The sequence below is a fragment of the Neofelis nebulosa genome, chromosome 9 (genome assembly GCF_028018385.1).
Source record: "Neofelis nebulosa isolate mNeoNeb1 chromosome 9, mNeoNeb1.pri, whole genome shotgun sequence".
NCBI lineage: Eukaryota > Metazoa > Chordata > Mammalia > Carnivora > Felidae > Neofelis > Neofelis nebulosa.
In genome coordinates this window covers 50,053,836-50,080,803 of record NC_080790.1, presented here as the reverse complement: position 1 = coordinate 50,080,803, position 26,968 = coordinate 50,053,836, and the positions used below count along the sequence as shown (strand labels likewise).

Below are 26,968 nucleotides of genomic sequence, written 5' to 3'. Positions count from 1 at the left end.
AAGTTCAGATTCTCTTGAAGAGAATATCAGGTCTACTCTCTTTCCCTGCCTCTGGACAGTTATTTCAAGCTTCCCTTACTAATTTCAAGTCCTATTCCTATTTGAGCCCACACCAGCACCCACTCTCCTCAGCAGATAATTCTGCTGAAAAAGAAAACTGAACCTGTTAGATAAGAATTCCTTTGCAAATTTAGATACATCTGCAACCATCGTTGCCTCTTTCTTCCTACATTCTTTCTTCTGTCGTTCCTCTTTCAAAGAAAATGATGTCCCATTCTTTTCAGAGCCAACCCTTCCACCCTCCTCTGAGGACCTGATTTAGCAATCATATTTTTTTCTCCTACCTTCAACTGCACCCTATCTACTAGCTCTTATACAGGATCAGGTAACCTATGCTCAAGACTCTTCTAGGAAAAACTGTCTCTAGTCACCGCTACCTCTTCCATGAGATGCCACCATCTCTCTCCCTTCCTTCCCTGCCAAACTACTCAAAGTGAGTACACCCTCCCTGTCCTCCCTTCCCATCCACTCCTCAATCTGGCTCAACCTGGCTCCTGTCCCTACCACTTCTCGGAAGCTGCTCACACTCCATAAGTAGAAGAGCCTTGGTGATCCAACAATCCAGTCTCAAGGCACATTTTCCAAGCTCGTCTTAATTTGACTTCCCTGTAGCAACTGAAGCTGCTGACCTTCCTGGAACATTTTCCTCTCCAAGCTCCCTGGACAACATTCTCTTACCTTGCACACCAATCCTTCTTGACTCCTCTGTCACCTTCAGCCTCCTATAAGCATAGCCAGGCTCATCCATTCCCGCAGCATCAACTCCCGCTTACACCTACTGCCTCAGGCACAGATTCTCTTCAGAACCTCAGACCCACACTTCCACCTGTTTGCTAAGTGCCACAGACCCAAGTTCAACATAACTTAAAACACAGTTGGTAACTTCCCCCTCAAAAAATATTCTTTTTCTATATTCCCTTTAAAAAAAAAAAAAAATTTTCTTTCTTTCTTTCTTTTTTTTTTTTTTTGAGAGACAGAGAGAGAGAGAAAGAGAATGAATGAGCAGGGACAGAGGCAGACTCTTAAGCAGGCTCCATGCCCAGTGCAGAGCCTGAGGCAGGACTCAACACAGGACTCTTGACTCAGGGCTTGATCGTGAGATCATGACTTGAGCCAAAATCAAGAGTCAGATGCTTAACCCAGGCACCCCTATATTCCCTCTTTACTACTGGCACCACCACTCACCCAAAACAGAAGACCAAGTCATCCTTAACAACTCCCTCTTTTGTTCTCAACAACCAGTTAATCATTATGTTAGGTTGACTGTCTCCAAGGTTTCTCTCAGATCCATCCCCTTACCATCCCCACTAACCTAATCCTTACTTCAGTCTTAAGCCATGCCTATGTTATTACAAGAGTCTCCTACTAATGTCCCTGATCCAGATTCTCCCCTTTCGGTCTACTTCCTCAGTTAGCTTCCCAAAATAGAATCACATCATCTCCCTGCCCACAAAACTGAATCTTCTGAGCACAGCACTATAGACCATTAAAAACCTGGCCTCATTACATCTAGTCTCATCAATAACCTCTCCTTTGATCCCAAAGTTCGTATATTCCAGCTACATGGATCTACTTACCTTCCCCCCCTTTGCCTCTATAAATGCTGCGTCACCAAGGCCATTCTCTTTTCTCATCATTAAGGCTCAGCTCTATTATCATCTCTTTCCTGAAGATTCCCAATGTCTCCATGTAGAGCTAGCCATTCCCCCCTGTGCCCTCACACAGCACTTTGGACAGATCTCTATCACAACACCACATTTTTATCAAAATATTGTCTCTCTTATCCCATCATGAATTCCTCCAGGGAAGGGAGTTTTTATTCATCTCAGTATCCTAAGCACTGAGCACAGAAGACATTTAATGTTAAATACAAGCCTGTACCAACACCAGGCTCTAGGGATATAAGCTGGCTCTGTCAACTTTCCCAGAGTAGCTTACCCTAAAAAGACCCCCACCATGGAGGAAATTAACAGTCATGCACACACGAACCCCAGCAGATGTACTCTTTCCTCTCCAGATAGGAGCCTAAGAAACTAAAAATGTAGGGACAGCCCCAGGTCCTATGAAATTTGGCAATGACACTAATTCTCAATCTCACATGCTTCCACAGTAGGAGGACCACAGAGAGACCTCTAGGCTCTAGCGCAAGTGCAGATCTGGGAAAACAGCTTGAGTGAGGCTCTGCGGGTGACAAAGGTCTAGTATTTGCTTAAGAGAAACCCTCAGGGGATATGTAGGAGCTTCAAGAGGTCAGAATGGAACTCAATTTGGCCATCAGCCAAGTGCTACTGGTACTAGCCTGAACTTCAAAAAAAAAAAAAAAAAAAAGATATAAAGCCAAATCCAGAGTCTCCAGGATGGCAAGGACCCTAAGGTAGATTTCAATCAGTCAACTGCTCAGCACTTACCTCCTCAGGGATGTGGATCCAGTTCTCATTTCCCTTGGTATGGGACAGACACCCAAGTCCCCACAGTACCACCAGTAGCTGTAGACAGGCCAAGCAACCTGGGAATCCTCTACTACAATCCCTCTCAACCCATAACTCCAGGCAGCCACTAGCAATGACAGAGAAGGTAGAGTAAAACATAGAGTGGCAGTTGTCAATGGTAGTATGAGTCTCCCGAGTCTTTTGAATTCTCTGTAACAACTTCTTCTCCTTTGTATCCTCATGTCAGTCAGGCCCAACTTAACCAATTCTTCCTTAGTATTGCCTCCTGCATCCTTCTTTTCTCCTCCATTACCATTGTCACCGCTTTGGTCACCATTTAATAGCTTTGAGAATTAAGGCAAGGCATTTTCCCCCTTTGGCGCCTCATCTGTAAAGCAGGGTAACAGCTGCTCTGCCCACCTCACAGGACTATTTAAAAAAATGAGATCATGCCGGTGGAAGGTTCTGTAATCTGTAAAATCTTATACACAAATATAAGGCATTCCTCTATCATCAACGTAAGTCCTCTACTACTAGGATGTGAAGTATATTTGGCTCCCTGCCTCTCTCCTTCTCCATTTCCAACCACATTATATATCACAGTAACACGATGATGCACTCTAAAATATTTTGTCCATATACTCACCTGCCCCAAATCTTTCACTGACATACCATTTCTTACTTAACCAAACAATCCTGGCTCTGACATATGCAGCGTCATCTCTGCACCACTGGCAGCTGCTTAGGATGCTTTCCCTAGTCTTGCAAGCCCCACCCAGCCTTCAAAGGCTAGCCAAAACCCCACTAGACTCCATGCAGAAAGACTAAATTTAAAAGAGGGATTTGAGGGGCACCTGGGTGGCTCAGTCGGTTGAGCGTCTGACTTCGGTTCAGGTCATGATCTCGCAGTTCGTGAGCTCGAGCCCCGCATCGGACTCTGTGCTACCAAACAGCTCAGAGCCTGGAGCCTGCTTTGGATTCTGGGTCTCCCTCTCTCTCTCTCCCCCTCCTCTACTCATGCTCTGTCTCTCTCTGTCTCTCAAAAATAAATAAATGTTAAAAAAAATAATAAAAGAGGGATTTGAAACAATGACATGGAAGAATTAAGGATAATTCAGCAGAGAAAATTTGGGCGGACAACCATCATCTAATACTTTAAGAGTAACCTTTTTAAAGGGGGACTGGACACTTTTTTTCTGTTCAATTCTAAAAAATAACCTAGTACCAACAGGATGGAAGTTGCAGAGATGTATTTCAGTAAGTTGAAAAAGTTCCTTATTAAGCTATCTCAGGATGAAATGTAGTAAATTCCCCATTATTAGAAAATGTTCAAGTCCAAACTGGCCATTTGGGAAGGATATTTTAGATGGACTTCAACTATCACAAGGGTTACTGAACTTGAATCACAAGCATTTTAGATCTGAAAGGAACCTTAGTACTCTTCTAGTCCAGCCTCCTATTTTACAGACCTGAACAGGTGAAGGGGCTCATTCAAGGCAGCAAAATTTATGTTACAAAGCAGGAAGCAGAACATGGTCTCTAAATTTCAATCCAGTGATCAACACCCTTGCTATTGAAAGTGTGGTCCATAGAGCAGCAGCAGCAGCATCACCTGGGAACTTGTTAGAAATGCAGAAACAGGGGCACCTGGGTGGCTCAGTCGGTTAAGTGTGGGACCTTCAATCATGACTCAAGTCATGATCTCATGGTTCAGTCTGTGAGATCCAGCCCCAAGTCAGGCTCTGTGCTGACAGTGTGGAGCCCACTCGAGATTCTCTCTCCCTCTCTCCTTGCTCCTCCCCTGCTTGTGCGTGCTTAATAATAATAATAATAATAATAATAATAATAATAGAAAGAAAAGAAAGAAATGGAGAGCCCCCCGGAATGTGTTTTTAACAAGACCTGCAAGTCTATGAGCCATTAAAGTTTGAAAAGCACTGACCTACACAGTCCCTTCCAAACCCTGATTTTCTAATTCTGGAACTGCACTTCCTAAACTATCTCAGATGTTAAACAGAGTCAGCACCCAAGAAAAAACAGCATTTCCCATTCAAATCTGGGAAAGTCTCCATACCATACTTTCAGTGATCTTGTTAGCATACTGAAGGCTCTGAAATATTCCAGAGGAAACTTTAACCATGAAGTTTCAAAACATATTTGAGCACATAATGCCTTAAAAGAAAAACGTTATAGTAATTTCCTTTAACATCCCAGTGGCTGAGGCTTTGGCAGTACACCGGGTAAAGAATGTCTATCTTGACCTCATCGCTCTTTGACTCTCAGTACCTTAAGCATACTGGATTAGTAAGTGGTCAACATGGGCTTGCTGTTCTCATCACTGCAATAGATGAGGGGAAGCTTCTAAATCATTGCCTCTTTAAAAACGGCGGAGTTCCTGTGTGTGTGATTTACCTGTAGTTCTCCCTAAAGACAAGAGGAATGTGCAAGATGACTTCTCAAGAGTCATGCAGCCAGTTAAGGCGGACCCCAGCAGTGGGAGGCACAGACACAACAAACCCATATCCACGCCCCCACGTTTCAGTCCTCTACGGTTTTTTTGTTTTTCTTTTGACACAAACTTCTCAACCATGTGCCCACAAGGAAACCTGTAGCTCGGAATGGGTTCAGGGGTGCCTCAGACACTCCCAGGAAAGGAGGGGGGCCCTCGCCGTTGCGGAGGAATTAGGAGGCGCCACCACTCCGACCCCGGGAGAACACCACCAGACTGAAGAGTGCAGGTGGGTCGCACAGGCCCAGACTCAGGCAGGCGCCCACCCCGCCGCGGCCCATCCCTACCGTCCCCGCTCCGCACACCGGGTTCCATGCCGCGCCCCAGTCCAGCACCCGGCCCCCAGTCCACCGCCGGGAACCTAGCGAACACGCGGGGGGCTGCGGCGGAGACGGTTGGCAGGGTGGCCGCCTCCGTACCTGTCCTGCCAGGGGCTCCGCGCCCGGCTCCGGCCCCACCACCGGCGACCGACGCCCAAGTCCTTGCCGGGCGCGCCCCGCCCGCCCGCCCCGCCCGAGTGGGCTGCCCGACGCGCCGCCCGACCCCTCGAGGCCCGCCCCACACCCTCTCGCCCCAGAGGCCCAGAGTCGCTCGGGGTTCAGGGAACACGCTACTCTTCCCCGAAAACCAGCCAGGGTTAAAAACTGCGCGCTGAGCGCAGCCGAGGAGACCTCGGTCAGGCACAAAGCTGGACACCTGGAGCGAAATATGCGCGTGCGCACTGTGCCTGGGAAGCCAACGAGGACCACAGGAGAGAGGAGCCTCTAAGCCTGTGCCCTCTGCTGGCCGAGGGGAGACAGCGCACCGGGACTGGAGGACTCGTTGCCCTAGGCAAATGGCTCCCCAGGGGTCATTCGCTAAGCTTTTGAGTGCTAAACTGCTAATTAAAACATTAGTGGCAAGCCATATCTCATCAGTTAGCTTGAGGAAAAAAATAAATTTTGCTGCTACTCAGTGTTATCCATATGGGGATACAGGCATTCTCATGCCCTTGTTTTTTCCCCCCACAAGTTTATTCATTTATTCTGAGAGAGAGAGAGAGAGAGAGAGAGAGAGAGAGAAATCTCGAGCTGAGGAAGGGGCAGAGAGAGAGGGAGAAGATAACACGCAGGTTCATGAAACGAACCTCGAGACCACGACCTGAGCCGAAGCGAAGAATCAGACGCTCAACTGAGCCAACCAGGCACCCCCCTCATGCCCTTATGATGGGAATGTAAAATAATGCCAATGTACATAATGGCATTTTGGTTCTTTTAATTTAGAAAGAAAAAAAAATTAAAAGGACAAACTCCTTGACCCAATGTAGCCACTTTTTTTTTTAAAGCATTACTTTAAAAAAAAAATTTGTTGTTGTTAATGTTTATTTTTGAGAGAAAGAGAGAGCGCAAGACGGAGAGGGGCAGATAGAGAGGGAGACACAGAATCCGAAGCAGAGTCTGAGCTGTCAGCACAGAGCCCTAAGAGGGGATGGAACCCACAAACCGGGAGATCATGACCTGAGCGAAGTCAGAAGCTTAACCGACTGAACCACCCAGGTGCCTCCAATGTAACCACTCCAATGTAAGCCAAAGAAATGAAATAATAGGACAGTGTTCAAAGATACTTGTGCAAGGATGTTGGGAGAGCCAGGATTTGATAGATGGAGGGTTCGAATTCTAACTGCAATTTGTGGGCTGTGTGAGATCTTAGGTGAGTTACTTAATTCCTTCCATGTCCCTGTTTCCTCACTTGTAAAATGAGAATGTTAATAATAGTATCTATATTATTAGGTTGTTAGATTAAATGAATCCATGTAAAAAGCCTGAATGATAACTATTGTTTTGTTTATCTCAGTTAATCTAAGAGTGAAAACAACCTGGGGTGCCTGGCTGTCTCAGTAGAGCACTTGATTTGTGGTCTCAGGGTCATGTGTTTACACCCCACATTGGGGTGTAAAGATCAAATCAATATAAACAGTATGCACTGAAAAACCTCCCTTCAAACTTAGTTCCCATCCACTCCTTCCCCCTGCCCACTACAGGTAACCCTTGTTTTTATAGTTTCTTGCTTATCCATTAAATGTTTTATGCAAATACAAAAAATTAGAATACATAGTCTTACTCCTCCCATTTCTTATGCAAAAGGTAGCATGCTATATATACTTGTACCTTGGTTTCTTTACCTAATATATCCTGGAGATCTTTCTAAATCAGTAAATAGAGATCTTCCTTATTCATTTTTTTCAGCTGCATAGTACTCTATTGCCTGGATATACATAATGTATGAACCAGCCTCTTCTGGGGGGGATACATTATTTCCAATCTTTTGCCAATTGCAAACAAGGCTATAGTGAATCACCTTGTACACATGACACTCCGTATGTGAGTAGGTATATACAGATAGGAAAAATCTGGATCAAATAGTAAGTGCATCTGTAATTTTAGTAGAAATGGCCTCCAGTCCCTTCAATTAAAGAGAAATGGCATATGAAAATAAATTTAAAAGGCACTGTATGCACATACTTTTTCTTGTGGTAACACATACATAAATTTAACCCTTTTAACCTTTTTTTTTTTTTTTGAGAGAGTACAAGTGGAGGAGGGGCAGAGGGAGACAGAATCTTTTTCAACGTTTGTTTTTTGTTTTTTTTTTGGGGGGGGGACAGAGAGAGACAGAGCATGAACGGGGGAGGGGCAGAGAGAGAGGGAGACACAGAATCGGAAACAGGCTCCAGGCTCTGAGCCATCAGCCCAGAGCCTGACGCGGGGCTCGAACTCACGAACCGCGAGATCGTGACCTGGCTGAAGTCTGACGGTTAACCGACTGCGCCACCCAGGCGCCCCAAGGGGGAGACAGAATCTTAAGCAGACTCTGTGCTCCTCGTGGAGCCTGATGAGGAGCTGGATCTCACAACCATGAGATCATGACCTGAGCTGAAATGAAGAGTCAGATGCTCATTTTAGCCATTTTTAAGCATACAGTTCAATGGAACTAAGTACACTTACATTATTCTGCAACTGTAGGAGCCAAGGGCAGTCTACCCCAAAATGTCACTTTGGCATGCAGCTTATTTCAAGCTAAAAATAATCAAGGCCCAAAAGAGGAAGAAACTTTGACCTCCCATCTAACTGCTTAAAAGAACTTAAATACAGGACCCTCTTCAGGAAGAGAGCTCTCACCATAGATAACTACATTATAATATTAACTAGGGGTGGTAAATAGGGAGGAACCTGGCACTGCCTGTTTGATCAAAGTCTCTTCTATGTCCCTTATCTCTCTCTTTTTTTTTAATGTTTATTTATTTTGAGGGAGAGATGCAGAGTGTGAGTATGGAGGGGGGGGGGGGCAGAGAGAGAGGGAGACTCAGAATTTGATTTTCTCCTATTAATCTGTCCCATGTCAATTTAATTCTTAGATCAGCTAGAATACTTTTGAAGTGTAAAGGAAAACCAGCACAACCATCACCACTGTCCAAACTCAGAAGTAAAAATGAAGAAACAGGACTACATCAAACTCAAGCTTCTGCATAAGAGACTGTTAAAAACTGAGAACAAACTGAGGGTTGATGGGGGGTGGGAGGGAGGGCAGGGTGGGTGATGGGCATTGAGGAGGGCACCTTTTGGGATGAGCACTGGGTGTTGTATGGAAACCAATTTGATAGTAAATTTCATATATTAAAAAAAAACCTCAAGCTTCTGCACAACAAAAGAAATAATTAACAAAATGAAATGGCAGCCTACAGAATGGGAGAAAAGTTTTGCAAACCATATATCGAATAAAGGGTTAATATCCAAAATATACAAAAAGCTAACACAACAACAAAAACAATATGATTAAAGAATTTCCAGAAGAACTAAATAGAAAATTTTCCAGAGAGGGCAATAAAAATGACCAACAGGTAGGGGCGCCTGGGTGGCGCAGTCGGTTGAGCGTCCGACTTCAGCCAGGTCACGATCTCGCGGTCTGTGAGTTCGAGCCCCGCGTCAGGCTCTGGGCTGATGGCTCAGAGCCTGGAGCCTGTTTCCGATTCTGTGTCTCCCTCTCTCTCTGCCCCTCCCCCGTTCATGCTCTGTCTCTCTCTGTCCCAAAAATAAATTTAAAAAAAACAAAACAAAAAAAAAAAAAACGTTGAAAAAAAAAATGACCAACAGGCACATGAAAAGTTGTTCCAAATCACTAATCACCAGGGAAATAAAAATAAAAACCACAATGAGGTATCACTTCTTATCTGTTAAAGAAAATGCTATCATTAAGAAGACGAGACAATAGGTGCTGGTGAGGATGAGGTGAAAATGGAAGCCTTATAAAACCTGTTGGGGGGAATGTAAATTAGTCTAACCACGGTGAAAATATGGAGTTTCCTTAAAAAATTAAAAACAGATCTACTGTATGGTCCAGCAATTCTACTTCTGAGTATATACCCAAAGAAAATGAAAACAGATTTTCAACAAGATATATGTACACCCATGTTGATCCCAACATTACTCACAATAGCCAAAATAATATGGAAACACCCAAACATCCATCAATGGATGAATGGATTACTATACGTATGTATGTATGTATGTGTATATATATATATATATATATATATATATACACATATATATATGTATTATACATATACAGATATGTGTAGGTATATATCTAGATAGATAGATAGATAGATAATTAAATATTATTGAGCCATGAGAAAAAAGGGATCTCTTGCCATTTGTGGCAACGGATGGACCTTAAGTACATTATGCTAAGTGAGATAAGTCAGATGAAGAAAGACAAATATAGTATGATATCATTTATATGGGCAATCTAAAAAAGTCAAACTTGTGAAAAAACCAAAGTAAAATGGTGGTTACTATAAGATGGAGGATAGGAAGGATAAGATCAATGGTGTTTAAGGATATAAACTTGTAACGAGTAGAAAACAAGCCATAGAAGTCTGATGCATGGTGTGATGGACATAGACAATAATATTGTACTGTAATGATGTGATAAATATTGCTTCAATGGCAGTCATATTACATATATAAATATATCAAAATAACACACTGTACACGTTAAACTTATAAAATTTAATGTGTCAGATTTATCAAATAAATAAATAAATAGAAATACAGGAGACATATATATCCTCAGATTCAGGAAACCCAAGGGATTCCCACCAGAACAAACAAAAAGAAATACACGTCTGGATTAAAAGTAGTGAAACTGCAGAAAAGCAATGACAATAATAAAACCATAAAAGGAGCAACACAGAAAAGGCATTTCCTACAAAGTACTGTTAGATTAACATCTGATTTCTCATAGCAGCAATGAAAGCCAGGAGACAAAGAAATTATGCTCAGCGAGATAAAAGACAATACTTGTCGTCTTATAATTCCTTAGCCAGCAAAATGATCCCTCAAACATGGTGAAATAAAGACATTTTCAAGCAAATAAAACTGAGACGGTTCTTTGGATCCCATATGAGCTTTTTATTGCTGCATAACCAATTACGACACTCAGCGGCTTGAAAGAACACGGGTACTGTCTGTTTCTGTGGATGTGGAGTCTGGGTACAGATTAGCTGGATCCTTTATTCAGGGTCTCACCAGGCGGAAATCACCATGTACTGCAGGGGTGCAATCTCATCTGGGCTCTGGGTGCTCTTCCAGACTCACTGGGTATTGGCAGAATTCAGTTCCCGAGGAATGGCCCTCTCCACAATGTGGCGATTTATTTCTTCATGGTAAACAGGAGAGTCTTTCTGGCTTCTGGGAAAACCTAAACACTTTTAAAGGGCTCACCTGATTAGGACAGGCCCACCCAATTTCAAATAGGCAGGTTGAAATGTTTTGACTAACCACTAAAGGACATAAATAGATTGCATACTTTCAAAACAAGAGAGGGAATCCACAAAGGGAAAAATCATTGCACTGTACTCTAAGAGGCTCCAACCAGCCTTCTTTCCCTCCCTCACTCAGGGTCATACTCAGATCACAGTCTGGTGGCCCTCTCAGCTTCTCCCAGCTTCCTCCCCATTTTCTCTTGCAGCCATTTCCCATAATAGGTTTCTTGAACATTCAATCCTAACTTGGCAACTGCTTCTCAGATGACGTCCATGGATTAACACAAATCCCCAATTCATTGTATAAAATGAATAGATCCATGACAGCAAAACCAGACAATGGCAATATAGGCAAAGAAAAGTACAGGCCAGGGGCACCTGGCTGGCTGAGCTGGAAGAGCGTGCAACTCTTCCTCTTGGAGCAGTGAGTTCAAGCCCAATGTTGAGTGCAGCGATTGCTTAAATAAAAGTTTAAGAAGAAAAGTATAGGTCAATCTCATTTATGAACACAGTACAAAGTGCTAAACAATAATGAGCATGTTCAATTTAGCAATGTCTATGCAACACTGCGACCAGAAATGCTAGGTGGCTTCTGGGTTTACTTCAGAAATACAGGGTTGGTTTAACACCAGAATATCTATCTATGAGGGTCTCCTAGAAAAAGAAACAAAAATTAGAATACTTGAAAGGGAAGAAGTAAAACTTATTTTTCCTAGATGGGGTGATTTTCTATGTAGGAAAACCAAAAGCACCTACAGAGAACTCATTAAAATTAGACAACTTTTCCAAGTTGTTTGATAGACAATCAGCACACAAAGGCTAAAGAGCCCCATTTACAATGGTGTCAAAATTAAGGTACCTGAATTAAATATAGTAAAACTGGTGCAAGATCTTTATGGATAAAATTATTGAAAATTTGATAAAGATATTAAAGAGAGTTAAATAGATAGGGGTATACTTGTCCAAGGTTAGGAAAACTGCACATCATAGATGGAATGCAACCACAAAAAGTATTGATGTATGTGTGTGAAATTTGAAGAGCCGATCCCCAAATTTATACAGATGAACCAAGACCTGAGGGGAAAAAACAATTGGCTCCCACCACCAGAATTCACTGATCTGAATGCTTGGCTCATCACCCAGGAGCAGCTGGTTTAACGGAAATGTGGAATGATCATCTGCAGGCTCAGTTACAGTACCAGTTGAGAGACAACACTCTGTGAAGTCAGACTGCTATCCTACAGGATGTGGTATATGCTTTAATCAAGAGGGCATTGTGTGGTGCTGTCTCCCCCAAAGTCAGTAAGTACATGGGTAGAAACTAAGAGGTACAGGTGGAAGTTTCCCTTCTTCCAGCACCCCTAATCTCCACTGGAAGGAGTTTTACCCCCCGGTCACCACAACGTGGGGCTCTGTAGATTTGGAGATCCCAGCATCCAAGGAATGAACACTTCCATTAGAGAACTGGCAGTAAAGTAGAAGCTAAAACTGTCCCCTGGCTAATCTGAGCTCTCATGCCACTGAGGCAACAGGATAAGGACGTGATCGCTTTACTAGACAAGGTGATTGATGCTTGGAGCCAACAAACAAAAGGCATAATCAGAGTAGGGGCTGGGAATCAGAGAGGATGGCAAAGTTAGGGCTGGGGGCACGGGGGATCAGTCCATCTTGTCCAGGTTTGTTAGCTGGACCGTGGCATTCCAGAGCCTTTGGGCCACTAGAGGATCCTGAGCAGCTTTCGCGGGAAGAATTATCCTACAGGAACTGCTAAAATATTTTCCAGAAATGCCATCCAGCTCCTTTGCCAAGCTCAGGTAGAGGACTGGGACTGCACCTTGTCTGACATCCTGTAGAGACATGGGAGAAGAGAAGGAGTCATGCCAAGCTGACTTTAGCCTACTGGGGACGCACAGAAGCAGAGCCCTGCCCCACCCTCTTCAGGCTAGCCAGCTCCTCCCCTGCCCACCTTACAGAAGAAGCTGAAGAGCCAAAAGAGGAAGCGGTATGACCAAGAAAAATGCTTCATGATATTTGTGTACACTATACCCGGGTCCACAGAGTTCACAGTCACACCTGAAAGGATGAGACACAAGTAGAGCATGGGAAGAAAGAGTTAAGTGCGGTTCTCCAGTATGCAATAATGCAAAGATCCTACCAGGTCTGTGGGCAGACGTAACCAGAGGCTTGGGGTGGTGTCCAGGAAGTCGGTCCTCTGGAACTTACACGAATGGTAGTGTTCAAGCCAGTAAGGAGACATAAGTATTTGAAAGCATTGGGTGAACTTTAGGAGGAACATAACGGATGGTGTTGGTATTGGAAAATACTGAGAGGAAAGGGATGTTAGGAGTGATAAGAGAGTTGGAAAGATTGAAAGGGAGATGTGAAGACAGACTTGAGTGAAATACAGGCTGCATAGATGAAAAATGGCACAGATTAACAGCTGGGTTGGGGGACACTAGCCAGAACATATTGGGATGAGATGTGGACTGTTGGGAGGTGGTGTTGGGAATGGAGGAATAATGGGGTTTCATAGACAATTACCTGTCCCTTGAAGTCTCCGGGCAAGCTCCCCAGTGAAGGAGGTCAAGAGCAGTTTGCTGCAGTCATAATTCTGGTTAAAGATCAAGGGTTTACCAGCCCCTGTCAGATGTTCCTCATCAACATACCCATGTGCATGCCGAAAGGAAGACACATTCACCACCCGGGCTGACCCTGCCCGCTGTAGGGCCCCTGGGTAGAAAGAGAACCACACTCATTCGATCCAAGTTCTGGAGTGAACTCCCATGCCCACTCCCCAACCTACCTCTCCAGGTGACTCCAAGAGAGCAGGGACCATCCAGGATTTTCGGGATAGGGTCACTGCCCACCCCCCACATTCCCCAGGCTAGGCACAGGACAGCTTAATGTGAACTGAGACTCATTTTCATTAGCTACTTTCCTAATGTTTTTCCTCCTCTTTCATTGTAGAGTTTGGACTTTTGCCTTGTTTTTCTTCCACTTGCCAGCTGGAGCTAATTTAATGGATCCTTATTTATGTTTTACCTCATTGGTGGCCAAGAGGGAAAAGGAGAGACTGGAGACATCATGTCACCTGTCTTTCACATATTTGTCACCCAAATGTTCGTTAGGTCTCTGGATTGTGGCAGACACCTAGGTAGGTGCTAAGGACATAAGGGTGCTAGGTTGAGTGGGGAAAGAAATGTGTATAGAGACACTTGGGAAAGTGTTAAAAAAACAAACAAACCACTATCTTCCAAAGTAAAAAAAATAATAATAAATACAATAAATAGTACAAGTTAAATCTTAAAAAAAAAAAGTGGGTGGGGGGCACCTGAGTGGCTCAGTCAGTTGAGTGTCCCACTCTTGATTTCAGCTCAGGTCATGATCTCATGGTTCATGAGATCGAGCCCCACATCAGGCTCTGCACTGACAGAACGGAGTCTGCTTGGGATTCTCTCTCTCCCTCTCTCTCTGCCCCTCCCCCTTTCAAAATAAATACATAAACATTAAAAAAAATGTTAAGTGCCTTACTATGTATGTGTATGTGTATATATATATATATATATAGAGAGAGAGAGAGAGAGAGAGTCTGGATTCTATAAAATACTAAAAATAGTAGTTGTCACATATGAGTTTACAGTGTTCAAAATGCTAAAACTATTTTGAGCCCTACATTTAAATTAAGAATCACAAATGAAAAATTGAGCAGGTGGCATTTAGCCAAAATTTTGCTGGAAACAGAATTATTCTTAAAGAGAACAGACCCCAAACTTTTAGGCATAGTGACATAAAGACTAAAGGGGCTCACAGCCTAACTGGAGACCAATCATCCTGGAACAATGTCAATGCAGGAACAGAGATGTGTACAAAGGCTAAGGGAGCCCCATAAATGGGAGGCTACTGGGGGAGGTGAAGGACAAGATTCACAGCACAGGCAGTATCTGTGCTCAGTCTTGGTGGATGAACTAAATAAAGTTAGTCAGGGTAAAAGAGTGGGAGAGGACAGTGCAGATAGAGGTAACTACACGTGCAAAAAGCACAGCTGGAGGGGGGGAAAAGTGCGGACCAAGAGCTACAGATTGTCTGCTAGAGAGAAAAGTGTGGATTAAAAAGGGGCAAAAGGCGAGGCTCTCAGTCTGCAGGGGGTCTGTAAGTGGAGATAAGGGGTTTAGAGGCTCTCCTGTAAAGGATAGAGCACCTTCCTTCCAAGGATTTTAAGCAAGTGATATGGTGAAAAGTGATTTCTAGAAGTGGCAAGAAGAAGAATAGATAAGAGAAGAAGAAGAGAAAAGACAGTTTAAGAACCTACTACTAAGCAAGGTGCAGCCAGGGTGTTAGAATTTTTGCAAAGGAGACAAAACATTCCTACTTGCAAACCCATGCAGTTTTGCCTTGCGCTTGTTCACTTTCCATTTGTGGCTAATTTAATCAGCCACTAAAGAGCCCGTGAGATCCTGGCAACACAAATTGCCTCCCAAGAGGCAAATGCATAGCTGATTTTCAAGCAGAAGAGGAGAGGGTTTTTTGTTTTTTGGGGTTTTTTTTTAATTTTTTTTTAACGTTTATTCAGTTTTTGAGAGAGAGACAGAGAGTGAGTGGGGGAGGGCAGAGAGAGAGGGAGACACAGAATCCAAAGCAGGGTCCAGGCTCTGAACTCCCAGCTGTCAGCACAGAGCCCAAAGCAAGTCTTGAACTCACAGAGTGATCAAGACCTGAGCCCAAAGTTGGCTGCTTAACCGACTGAGCCACCCAGGCGCCCCTGAGAGGAGAGTTTTTGAAATGTCATCCCTTTTGTACACTTTCGGTTTTATGTTTTGGACACATATTACCTAATCCCCCAAATTGATTTTATTTTAAAGAGGGTGCAATCCAGGAGAAAACGTTAGGAAGAAAGTGCCCACCACTCACTCTGCCCCAGCTTCCCCAGCAAGAACCCAAACCTCCTTAATTAGAAAAGATTAAAAAATCAGAAAGTCAAAGGACTTGGGTCCAAGACAGTGATGTGTTCTGTCTAGAATCCTGGGGGATATTGAGCTATTTGAGAGCAGGAAGTAGGCATTCCTGGTGTCTATATTCCTAGTGGTCTAGTGCACCCTTAAGAAGCTCTTGTCGAGATGACTGACTCTACTGGTTTACCTAGAACTCAGAGCTGGGGCAAAGAGAGGTGGATCTTATATCCCCTTGCTGGTTATATTTTGGCCTGACCGATTTCAGTACCAGCCTCCCAGTCCTGACTTAGGTCAGGCGGGTTGCCCTGCTGTGTGCATCAAAAAGCTTACTGTGTCATCACTCAGTGAGCAGCTGAGGCCAAGGGAAAGGAAGTAGCCATTGGAAACAGTAAGCTACGAAAATGCCAGGGGAATGAGAAGTGAGGGCAGCACAGAAGGTAGGCAGCCATCCTTCCTTACCTCGGAGTAGATTTGTAAGCAGAAAGGGCCCAACATAGTTGGTGGCAAAGGTGAGATCAAGGCCCTCTTGGGTAAGTGTCTTGGGAAATCCTGGGAGGAAATGAGAACATAGGTAGTGGGTGATGGAGGGATACAGACCTAGGGCATATATTGGCATTCAGTAGAAACTCCACAGGAACATGTACGTGCAAGGATGGGGGCTATTACTCAAGGTAGGCTTTTTAGGATCACGTGCGAATTAAAGTTATTCAGCAGGGTGCACCAGTTAGGTTTGGGGGTGCCTGTTTTAGGGTCCCTGAACTGGAAAGGAGGCTCCTGCAATGTGTCTGGGGGCAGCAGTTCAAGGCATGTACCGCAGGTTCCAGCATTGTTAACCAGCAGATGTATCTCAGGACACTCCTGCAGAAGCCACCGGGAAAAGCTACGGATGGAGGCCATTGAGCTCAAGTCCACCTGGCCAAGCAGGAGGCAGTTGCTCTTCGAGGCTACTTGGATCTCAGCCAGGGCTTGCTGTCCATACTCCCAGTTACGGCAGGCAAGGATCACCCGGGCCCCACGGCGGGCCAGCTCCTGGGACACGGCCTTCCCAATACCTGTAGAAGGGCAGTTTCAGAATAGGCTAGTCTGGGGTGTGACTGAAGTGCGTGCTGGCCCTCTGGCCAGCCTCACTGGGGCTACTGGGGGACTGGACTGAGACGCCAAATGAGGTGGCAGGATGAGAAGGGCACTCACCACTGTTGGCTCCAGTCACCACCGCTGTCTTCCCAGTCAAGTCTGTGGAGCAGTGCTGGAGGTCCCAAAGATGAGACTTATGCCAAGGCCACATACATAGTCTATGCAGGAGGACCAGAATGAGCAGGACAGAGCCAGGGCTCCAGACAAGGGTGCTGAGTAGAGACCACTGCAACATTGCAAAAACTTGCTGACCTGCTACCAGAAGTGTTGTGCCGAAGTGAAGGTAAGTTGGGGAGGAGCTAGTCAAAGCTGAGTGGGGTTGAGCAGTCAGGCTGGTGTGCTGTCCAGGACACAAAATTTAAAGAGGCAGTCACTCTCTGATTTGTTCAAGCGTCCTGTTTGAAACTGAGAGTGAACTCCACCTTCAGCTGAGTGCCTTAGTCACTTGATTGCCTCGCTGCTATCCTTGGTCTAGAGTCAGTGTTCTCCTGTGTAGGCTCATAGTTGTCTACAAGTGAAACTTGGACTTCCATCCTAAGGTGAGTTTATGAGCTCCAGAACTGGAGAAGCAAAATATCAAATTTCTCCCATCTTTAATCACGGTGTGCTTAAGCAGGGCTGTCCCCTCAGTCCCCTACTGCAAAGAGACTCTAAGTTCGTCCAGTTGAAGCAGACCCCACCTGTAGCCCTTATGTCTATTCCTTTGTAGAGAGGGAGATGGTTCTCCAGAATGCCTCTGCTGGGGAGCAACCTTGGCCCTAATGCGGGGTCTCCTAAGGGTGGAAATGGGGTTATTCCCTGGACCCAGTGTTCCATATCCTTCCAGGCCGGCAGGACAAATGCTCCTGAGTAAGCACCCTTGGAAGAAACTGACAGACATCAGGCCAACTCTTAAAGCAACTGAGGTGTTTATTCTGGCAAGTAGAAAGAAGGAAAGTACTGGCTGAGCTTCAGGACCCAGAATGGGTCAGGTCCTTGGAGAGGAGTGGCCACACTTTGGGTGTTGAGTTCTTCGTTAGCTGTCTCATGGTCACCTGAGGCTTTGGGGCACCAGTCTGGATGGGGTGCTGCTGGATGGGAAGAGAGATGCTGCCTTCTGTGTCTGCCTGCTGGCGTACTGCAGATCTGAGCAGCACCTGGGTGGTTGGGTTCCACAAGCTCACACCAGGAGCCAGCTTCACTGCCTCAGGCAGCAACATGGGCTTCCACATCACCTGGGACGTGGCCTCGAGGACTCGGGATGCCGTCTGAGGCCACCTGTGTGGATCCTGACCCTCCAGGTCCCTGGGATGAAGGCCATGCAGAGGTACGTGGCAGCGGCCTACCCACATCTCGCCCAGCAACTCAGCCGCCCCCTCCCAGCCACTGGGCCACTTGGCACCTGGCCACTGTTTAGGGCTGGGGCTCCGGGCCAGATCCTGGAGGGTTGGGTGGGTGGCTAGAAAGCGAAGCCCAGGGCTGGGAAAGGCCAACTTTGACCCAAAGCCTGGCGGCGGTGGGCCTAAGCTCAAAGAGGGGGATTGGAGAGTAGGGCCCGGGCCCAAGACACGGAAAGGAGCACTAGGCGAGAGAGAAAAGAAAACTGTCGGGGAGACGCGGACACCGGGACCCGGTGCTTGGGGTCTGGCCCGAGCCTCGGTCTTCCCGCCCCTCTTGCTCCCGCGGTAGGCTTCCAGCGGGCGCGCCTCGAAGTCTGGAACCAGAACCTCAGCCAGAGGGCGCACCCAGTGGCGCGGCAGCCGCGCGGGGTCCAGGCGCGCCCGGGCCATGCGTCCCACCCTGTAGTGACGCGCGCCCCGCAGCGCGTCCGCGCACCTAGGCTGCTGTGGCTCGAATGAGGAGGAGGGGCGGGCCACCGACACGCCCGAGTCCATGCGGGGCACTTTCTCCTTCTTGAGCTTCAGCCAGTCCCCAGCCGCGTGCGGCTGGGCGGTGCAATGATAGAGGTCCTCCAGCGAGAACTGGGAGCTGCGGGGCGGTACCCTCTGGGCCGAGGCCTGGGTGCTGGCTACCTGGGACAGATCCGGAAAAGGTGGGGGACTGCCGTCGAGCGCCATCTCCACCCACAGCTGGCTGCTCGAGTTCAAGGATCCAGCCGAGGACTGGTGGTCTCCGGCCTGGATGTCCAGTTCCTCTAAAAGGCCCTCGGTCCCTGTCTCCTGAAACAGCTCTGGGGTAGGTGGGGGGCCCGGAGTGACTCGCAGCTCTGGAGAAGGCTCCCAAGATTCCATCTGCTCCTGAGAGCCTCTTGCCGTCCACGATCTTCCTAAAGAGATCTGGTCCACGCTCCCTCGGTCCTAGGGATATACACCGAGGTTAGGGGTGGAGGGTGGATAGTGACACATCGGAAAGGGGAGAGAGGAACTAAGGGTGGGGGAGTCCAGAGAAGCCGTGAGGAGAACGAAGACGCAGCGGCGGCGGCGAGGCGCAGAGTAGGGGGGTGAGGGGCGGAGGGAGCTGGGGGCTGGGCTTACTTCGCCTTGGAAGATCTCCTCCAGCCCCACAGAGGCGGGCGCTTGCAGCACGGGCACTGATCCCTGAGCCCAGGCATCCGTCGTGCATGCCAGAGGTTCCTCGTCCTCGCCCCACGTGGGGTCCTCGGCCACTGCAGATTCTCCCTCGTCCCTGGCCAGGAAGCGCCACTCGGTGATCTGCAGCATCGCCTCCCGGGCCTGACTGATGGTGAATGGAATGCACTACGGAGGCGAGAGAGGGTCTTAGCCCAGTTTGGGGGGCGGGGTGGAGATGGTCTGGAGAACGCCCATCCAGACCCACCTGCTGGGTCAGGTAGACTTTGAAGGCAGAGTCCATGACTCGCGTCATCAGATCAGCCAAGATGTCCCCCACAACATCCTCTCCCTCCTCGAGGGCCGTGAGCGCCATCCATTCCGCTTCCGTGAGCCGCCCAGGCACGATGTCCACCTGTGGTACCTGAACCGTAGGCGGTCGCGCCTTTTCCGCCTTGGATCGGGTCACCCCGCGGTCCCGGATCTGCCTCTGTGAGGAAAGAACAGGGCAATCAGGGCAGGAAACCTGGAAAAGTGGAATGGGGACACAGCTATAGGCTAGGAAGAAGCTTTCTCAAGTTGTCCAGTAGGAAGGAAAAGCCTTTTGAAAGGAACAGTCAGTCCACTAAGAGCCTACGATGTGTCAGATGCGTTTTTAGATGTTTGACCTAGCTAATTTAATTTTCTTAACAGCTCACTAAATCCGTTTTACAAAGAAACTGAAACAACACAAATTAACCATCACTTGCTTGAGATTACAGAGTATACCCAAACTATATATAGCTCTAAGGACACAGTCCCTGCTATTGGCACTAGTTCAAAAGGTTCAAAGTTCTTGAGAGTTCAAAGAACTTAAGGAGTCAATAAATGGTTAGTGCTCTTTAGAGCCTCCTCCCTCCCCTAAATCAACTTAGATCCTCATTTCACAATATACATCTAAATAAACTCCAGATGAATTACAGGATACACACATGCAAATGAAATAAAAATATAAGCAAAAAATTAAATGTAGGAAAAAATAGGTTAAATTGTCATACAATTTCTGGGCGAGAAAGACTTACCGAAGCATAAAAGCTATGTAAGAAATAGCCATATATATACGTATATACGTATATATATATATGTATATACGTATATATATGCAAATTTTTTCCTATACATATTTTATTTTTTATTTTTTTTAATTTTTTTAACGTTTATTTATTTTTGAGACAGAGAGAGACAGAGCATGAATGGGGGAAGGTCAGAGAGAGGGAGACACAGAATCCGAAACAGGCTCCAGGCTCTGAGCTGTCAGCACAGAGCCTGACGCGGGGCTCGAACTCACGGACCGCGAGATCATGACCTGAGCCGAAGTCGGACGCTTAACCGACTGAGCCACCCAGGCGCCCCTCCTATACATATTTTAAAAACACTCCTAAGTACAAGCTGACAGTAGTTACCATTTACTGGCACTTAAATGTTTCATTTACATACAATCGACTCAAGTCTTACATTTTTAGACTACATGCTATTTTTATCCTCATTTTACAGAATTTGCCCAGATTACACAGCAAGGAAGTAGTGGAGTCATAATTCATATGCAGGTCTGTCTGCCCTTAGAGCCTGACTTTATCCTGCTTTCAAAAAATTGCAATAAATATAAGAAAGGATAAATATTCCCAAGTATACTAAAAAGTCATATAAAAATAATAAAAAGCCTAAGACCCCAAGGATAAGCAAAGGACATAACATTTCACAAAAGTGGAACTGCAAATGACTAACAAACATTTGAAAAGGTGTCCAATCTTCCTTCCTTTAAGGCATATTCTGAAGTGAAAATCACAATATATCTTTCAATACTCTCTGAGCTGTCATTTACAATAGCATAATATTTAAAACATATTTAAACATATTTAAAACATATGTGTAACGAAAAGAATATATGGTTAATTGTGTGCCCTCTATATTATGGAATATTATGCAATGATTAAAGATAATCTTTAGGGGGCGCCTGGGTGGCGCAGTCGGTTAAGCGTCCGACTTCAGCCAGGTCACGATCTCGCGGTCTGTGAGTTCGAGCCCCGCGTCAGGCTCTGGGCTGATGGCTCGGAGCCTGGAGCCTGTTTCCGATTCTGTGTCTCCCTCTCTCTCTGCCCCTCCCCCGTTCATGCTCTGTCTCTCTCTGTCCCAAAAGTAAATTAAAAAAAAGTTGAAAAAAAAAATTTAAAAAAAAAAAGATAATCTTTAGGAAGAATTTACAATGGCACATGAAAATACTTATGATGTAATGATACATGATAGAAACAGGATATAAAATGACATATCAATATCATCTCAGTTGTATAAACCATTATGTGTGAAAGAAAAGGAAAACACCAAAACTGTAACAGTGGATATGTTTATTTCTTGTGCTCTTCTCTATTTTATAAGTTCTCTGTACTATAATGAGTCTTTATCCTTTTATAATCAAGAAAACGCCACGTAAAAAGAAAAAGATTGGTTCCATAAATTCATTTTAGGGACATAAGAAATTTATGAGCAGATTCTTGGGAACCTTCTCACTTTCCTTCAAGTCTCTCTGAACCTGGTTCTTTCCAAAATTTACCTCTAAATGTAATCTTCCCAAATCTTTGCCTCCTCACCCCAACCTTATTGCTTCATACCAGATATCCTCCCAAATTCATTCTCCCCCAAATCTGGTGTTTCCTAAACCTTACACTGAACCTCAAAATCCCTTAAGTGTCATTTCCCTTCTCTGCTGGTGAAAACAGCCCTGGTGGCAAACCCAAGGAATAACCCACAGCCCAGACCAGGCTTGGCCAGAGCAGGGCACGTAGGATCCGGAGAGGAGAGTCTGCTTCTTGTATTTACCCTCCCAGTGTTTCATGGGTGGCACCGGTGATAGTGACCGTGCCTAGACACGGCCTGACCAGAGGGGCTAGAAATATTATAGCACAAAACCTCCTCAAATCTGTTTTATTTAAAGTTTCCTTGGCTTTTAAACAATTTGACTTAAAAAAATTTTTTTAATGTTTTATTTATTTTTGAGAGAGAGAAAGACAGAGGATGAGCGGGGAAGGAGCAGAAAGAGGGAGGGAGACACAATCTGAAACAGGCTCCAGGCTCTGAGCTGTCAGCACAGAGCACAACGCGGGGCTCAAACTCACAAACCCTGAGATCATGACCTGAGCCAAAGCCGGACGCTCAACTGACTGAGCCACCCAGGCGCCCCATAAACAATTTGACTTTTAAGTGCAGCCTCAGAGTTGTTTAATCCATTTCTTTCTCTTAAAAATCCTTGAAAGGGAGTTTATTTAGCAACACCTCTCCCCAATGCCTGACCAATTCTGGTTTATCCATTTGAATGGGTACCTCAGTATAAGAGACTTATTACATGCATTAGCTGCTTCCAAAAAGCCCTGTTCTTGGGCTCTGCACCACCCATTTGACTTTTTCCTTCAGGTTCCGACTGTGGCAGAGCGTGTTAGCGTGCGTGGTAGAGATGTAGATTTTCTGCCCGAGACCGATGTGGCTTCCTTGGTCACCACGAACGCTCCCATGGTGGGCCGGCGCCGACTAGCGCGGAGCCTACCCCATGCATGGTTCCCGCCACCGAACTTAAAGGCCGATTCCGGTGCTCCAGCGCACCCCCAGACGAGCTGAAGCTCACCGAGCCTTCGTGAGCCATCGCCGCAGCGGTCGCTCCAACTCCGGGGTTTCAAGCAGCTTCCCTGCCTTGCTGCCGCCGCTCTTGCCTAACCGTCGCCCTAGCAACGGCGCCTAGCACAGAGAGGCTCACCCCTAGCAGGCAGACTCGCCCCGCCCACAGTTGCCCTGGCAACCGCGCCGCGCTCAGTACGTTTGGGTTGCTCGGCCCCGCCTACTGGCCGTGCGTACGTGCGTCGTCTCTATGGTGGCGGTGGATTCGCAGGGACCTCAAGATTCCGCAGTCAGGCAAGCGGATCTGCAGGTGTGAACTCTGACCCTCGCCGGGAGCTTCAGGGTGCCAGCTGAGGGAAGAAGGGTGCGGTGGCTACCCTGCCTCACCCCGCCTTCGCTCGGGCGGTTGGGGCCATCGGGTCCTGTGCCATCACCATTCCTCCTCTGGGATTTCCCCATCGCCCCATGACTCAGCCCTAGGGTTCCCTTTTCCCGCTCCCCAAGACCTCCCCACTCCGGACTCTCCTATCGCCATCCTCGGGTTCCCCATCACATCCTTACCCACTCCCAGTGGTCTTTAGTGCCTCATGACAGCACCCCCCATTCCTCCCGCTGTAATCACCGCTGTCTACTGTTCGCAGCGCGCCTGTGATTCGAGCCTCTCTCCACTAGGATGTTCCGCCGGGAGCGCTCCATTCCCCTTCGAGGTTCGGCCGCTGCACTGTGCAACAACCTCAGTGTGCTGCAGTTGCCCTCCCGCAACCTCACACATTTTGGGGTAGTCCATGGACCCAGCGCCCAGCTTGTCAGCGCTGCCCCTGAAGGTGTGCCCTTGGCCCAGCGCCAGCTCCACGCTAAGGAGGGAGCCGGAGTGAGCCCTCCGCTTATCACCCAGGTGAGTGGTGTTGCTGAACCCGGTCCTAAGCTCTGTCCTTCCTCTCCAAACCTCAAGGAATAGGCCTTCCCTAACCCTCTGATTTAACGCTCTTCTGAGCCCTCCTGTCCTCTGTTCTGACCACTTCTTCCGACTGGGCCACTTCCCTCTAGGTCCATTGGTGTGTCCTCCCCTTCCGAGTGTTGCTGGTACTCACCTCACATCGAGGAATACAGGTAAGAAGAGGCGCTTCCTACCCTCCCCCAGTAGAGTTTTCTCAACTCCTCCCCAAAGCCCCTAGACCCTTCCCTACTTGTCTCTAAATCTTACAAACTTTTCACATGTTTAGCTCATTCTTCCTCAGTTCTCATCTTCCTTTCTCCCATCTTTTCCAGTTCCCAAGTGCCATCTCCAATACCTGCCCCTTTACTAGCTGTATGACCTCCGACAATTTAGTTAGCTTATCAGAGCCTCAGTGTCCTCCTCTGTAAAATGGGAATAAAAACTGCCTCCCTTCCAGAGTTGTTTTGAGGATTAAATGGGCTAAGGCCTGACATGAATATGTGAAGTACACAGCTCAGCAAAGGTCAGCTGGATTGTGCCCCCATCCTTGCTTCTTGTCTTGCAGATGTACGAGTCAGATGGCTCTGTCATGGTCTATTGGCATGCACTGGACTCTGGAGATGCATCTCCAGGTACCTGCAGGACTTGAGTGCCGTCAGGGTAGGGAGTGTTGGGTGGGGCTGGAGGTGGTATTTCTAATTGTTTTCCCCTTTCATACTCAGTACAGGCTGTGTTTGCCCGAGGGATTGCTGCCAGTGGCCACTTCATCTGTGTGGGTGAGGGGGCCAAAGGCAGGGAATTGGGGGGTGCTGGAGTATAGGGGTGTGGGCTTTGGCCAGGAAGATGTTGAAGGTTTGAGGGAATTTTTGAGGGTTAGAGGGAAGGATGGGATCGAAGGAAGCCCTTAGAGACTCCAGAAAAGCATGGAGGGCTTCAGAGGGGCAGGGTAGGATAGAATAATGGTGGTCACTGGAGGAGCAGAGCTGTTGGGGCACCGTGTCGGGGGGTTGTTATGAAGGTTTATGGGATGGCAGGAGTGCTACGTGTGGTGGTTGGACACTGGGGAGGATCAGGAAGCCATCAGTGGGGCACTGGTTCCGCAGGAACATGGTCGGGCCGGATACTGGTGTTTGACATCCCAGCCAAGGGTCCCAACATTGTACTGAGTGAAGAGCTGGCTGGGCACCAGACACCAGTCACAGACATTGCCACTGAACCTGCCCAGGGACAGGTGAGTGGATTCCCCCTACCAATTCCAGGGAGCTTGGGAGCCTTCCCACTTTGGGAGGCAGGACACCCGGGTTTAAGTCTTGACTCTGTCACTAAGCAGCTGGATGGCTTTGGGCAAATTGCTGCACTTTCCTAGGCTTCAGCAACCTTAAGTCCAGTGATGAAGCCCGACTTTCCATTTACGTGGCATTTAGTAGTTCATGAACACTTTTCAATACTAGTGTGGATTGAGGAGTTGGGACAGATGTTTTCTAAGATGCTTTCCAAGTCTGACACGTGCAGCTTCCTTTTCTGGACTTGGGCAAGTCCTACCTATTCAGGCCCACGCCCAGTGCCACTCTCTCTGGGAAGCCATCCCCCTATTTCCGCTCCCACTGATCTCCCTTGGCAGAACCCTGAATCAGTACTACTCTCAAAGACAACGCTTGTCTCCCTAATTGGATTGCAAACCTCCTGAGAGCAGGGGATGTATCTTCTAATTCATATGCTCCACCGCACCTGACCCACAGCTGGGCCCATGGGCTATGTTGGCTGCCTGGAGTTGGGGGTTCTCAAGGGGTTTGGACTCTAGTCATGACTGTGACTGGCTCCCTGCAGGACCTCCAGAAGGTTGTAACACTGGGCTCAGTTTTACTATCCTTCCAGTGAAGACAGTTATATCCCTCTTCTAACACATGGTTTGTGGGGTCAGGGGGAGTGAGGCTCTAAGGAAAGCAAAGAAAGCTTTTTATGCATCCTGGGGGAACCCTCCATTCAGCCCAGGAGAGCTGCATGTCTTGCCCTTTCCCTAGAGAGACAAAGATGCAAATGCTGTGTCCCCTCCCCTCCTGCTCTGTATACAGGACCCAGCAGGGGGAAAGGGAAGGACTGATCCTGCTTTTCTCCTTAGGACTGTGTGGCTGACATGGTGACGGCAGATGACTCAGGCTTGCTGTGTGTCTGGCGGTCAGGGCCCAAATTCAAATTATTGACCCGAATTCCAGGATTTGGGTAGGTGAGGTGGAAGGAGACTGATGCCTTCCTGAGGGGTCCAAGGAAATTAAAGTGGGTTATCACCCTTGCAGGGTCCCATGCCCTTCCGTGCAGCTGTGGCATGGGACAGTAGCAGCAGGCTATGGGGATGGGCAGGTGCGTCTGTATGAGGCCGGCACAGGAACTCTGCATGTCCAGATCAGCGCCCACGCCCGGGCCATCTGTGCCCTGGACCTGGCTCCCGAGGTGGGCAAGGTCAGTCTCCTTCTTCATCCTTCCATACCCTGTTCCTGGTGCTGGGGATGTTGAGAGAAAGTCCACAGACTCGTCTGCTGCTCAGTGTAGCCCTCTCCCTGGGTATCTGGACCAGGCACCCCAGCCTATCCTCGTCCCCTGTCGGCATGTGCCAATGCCCACTCAGCCCACCACCTTTTCTATAGCTTCTCTCTGCAGCTGAAGACACCTTTGTACACATCTGGAAACTGAGCAGGAGCCCAGAGAGTGGCTACACTGAGGTGTGTGTGGTGGCAGGAGTGGAGAGGGGGGCCCAAGCCTGAGGCAGCAGGCCCTGAGCAGCCCTCTTCTCCCCCAGGTGGAACACTGTCATGGTGAGTGTGTGCCTGACACCCAGGTGTGTGGTGCCCGATTCTGTGACCCCTCGGGGAGCTCCTTTGCTGTGACTGGCTATGACCTCGCTGAGATCCTGAGATTCAGCAGCGTGTGAGAGAAGAGCAGTCCTCCTTTCTCCCTGTGGTGTTTATAAAGTACCCCTCCTCCCAGCCCTTGTCTGATT

At 47.3% G+C, this 26,968-nt stretch overlaps 4 protein-coding genes across 10 annotated transcripts in view; 1 reads left to right on the top strand and 3 right to left on the bottom strand.

Moving 5' to 3' along the window:
• DCTN1 (dynactin subunit 1) overlaps positions 1-5,550 on the bottom strand; it is a 30,767-nt gene extending 25,217 nt beyond the window's left edge. Inside the window, exon 1 of the mRNA XM_058683628.1 lies at positions 5,418-5,550. The gene's annotated coding sequence lies outside the window, so the exon portion shown is untranslated. The remainder of the gene's footprint in view (positions 1-5,417) is intronic.
• Positions 5,551-12,035: 6,485 nt separating this feature from the next.
• On the bottom strand, positions 12,036-17,691 carry LOC131484881 (retinol dehydrogenase 12-like). 2 transcript variants are annotated; one of them, XM_058683649.1, is made up of 6 exons: positions 16,945-17,691; positions 16,566-16,805; positions 16,213-16,302; positions 13,346-13,534; positions 12,771-12,877; positions 12,036-12,651 (listed from the first exon to the last, which is right to left on the bottom strand). In XM_058683649.1, exons 1-6 carry the CDS (start codon positions 17,120-17,122, stop codon positions 12,463-12,465), a joined length of 993 nt encoding a protein of 330 aa, XP_058539632.1. In that variant the 5' UTR covers positions 17,123-17,691; the 3' UTR covers positions 12,036-12,462. The 2 variants fall into 2 exon arrangements, with proteins under 2 accessions (XP_058539632.1, XP_058539633.1); XM_058683650.1 differs by lacking the exon at positions 16,213-16,302.
• Positions 17,692-17,778: 87 nt separating this feature from the next.
• Positions 17,779-23,159, bottom strand: C9H2orf81 (chromosome 9 C2orf81 homolog). The gene is made up of 4 exons (XM_058683632.1): positions 23,047-23,159; positions 19,663-19,884; positions 19,362-19,583; positions 17,779-19,184 (listed from the first exon to the last, which is right to left on the bottom strand). Exons 1-4 carry the CDS (start codon positions 23,062-23,064, stop codon positions 17,838-17,840), a joined length of 1,809 nt encoding a protein of 602 aa, XP_058539615.1. The 5' UTR covers positions 23,065-23,159; the 3' UTR covers positions 17,779-17,837.
• An 11-nt stretch (positions 23,160-23,170) lies between these two features.
• Positions 23,171-26,954, top strand: WDR54 (WD repeat domain 54). Of its 6 annotated transcripts, none has more exons than XM_058683643.1 (10): positions 23,171-23,330; positions 23,709-23,931; positions 24,084-24,146; positions 24,539-24,605; positions 24,696-24,749; positions 25,077-25,204; positions 26,093-26,193; positions 26,268-26,430; positions 26,616-26,690; positions 26,768-26,954. In XM_058683643.1, the coding sequence occupies exons 1-10, from the start codon at positions 23,287-23,289 to the stop codon at positions 26,897-26,899; spliced, it is 1,050 nt and encodes a 349-aa protein (XP_058539626.1). In that variant the 5' UTR covers positions 23,171-23,286; the 3' UTR covers positions 26,900-26,954. The 6 variants fall into 6 exon arrangements, with proteins under 6 accessions (XP_058539626.1, XP_058539627.1, XP_058539631.1 ...); XM_058683644.1 differs by having other exon boundaries at positions 23,171-23,346; XM_058683646.1 differs by having other exon boundaries at positions 23,278-23,379.
• The last annotated feature ends 14 nt before the right edge of the window (positions 26,955-26,968 follow it).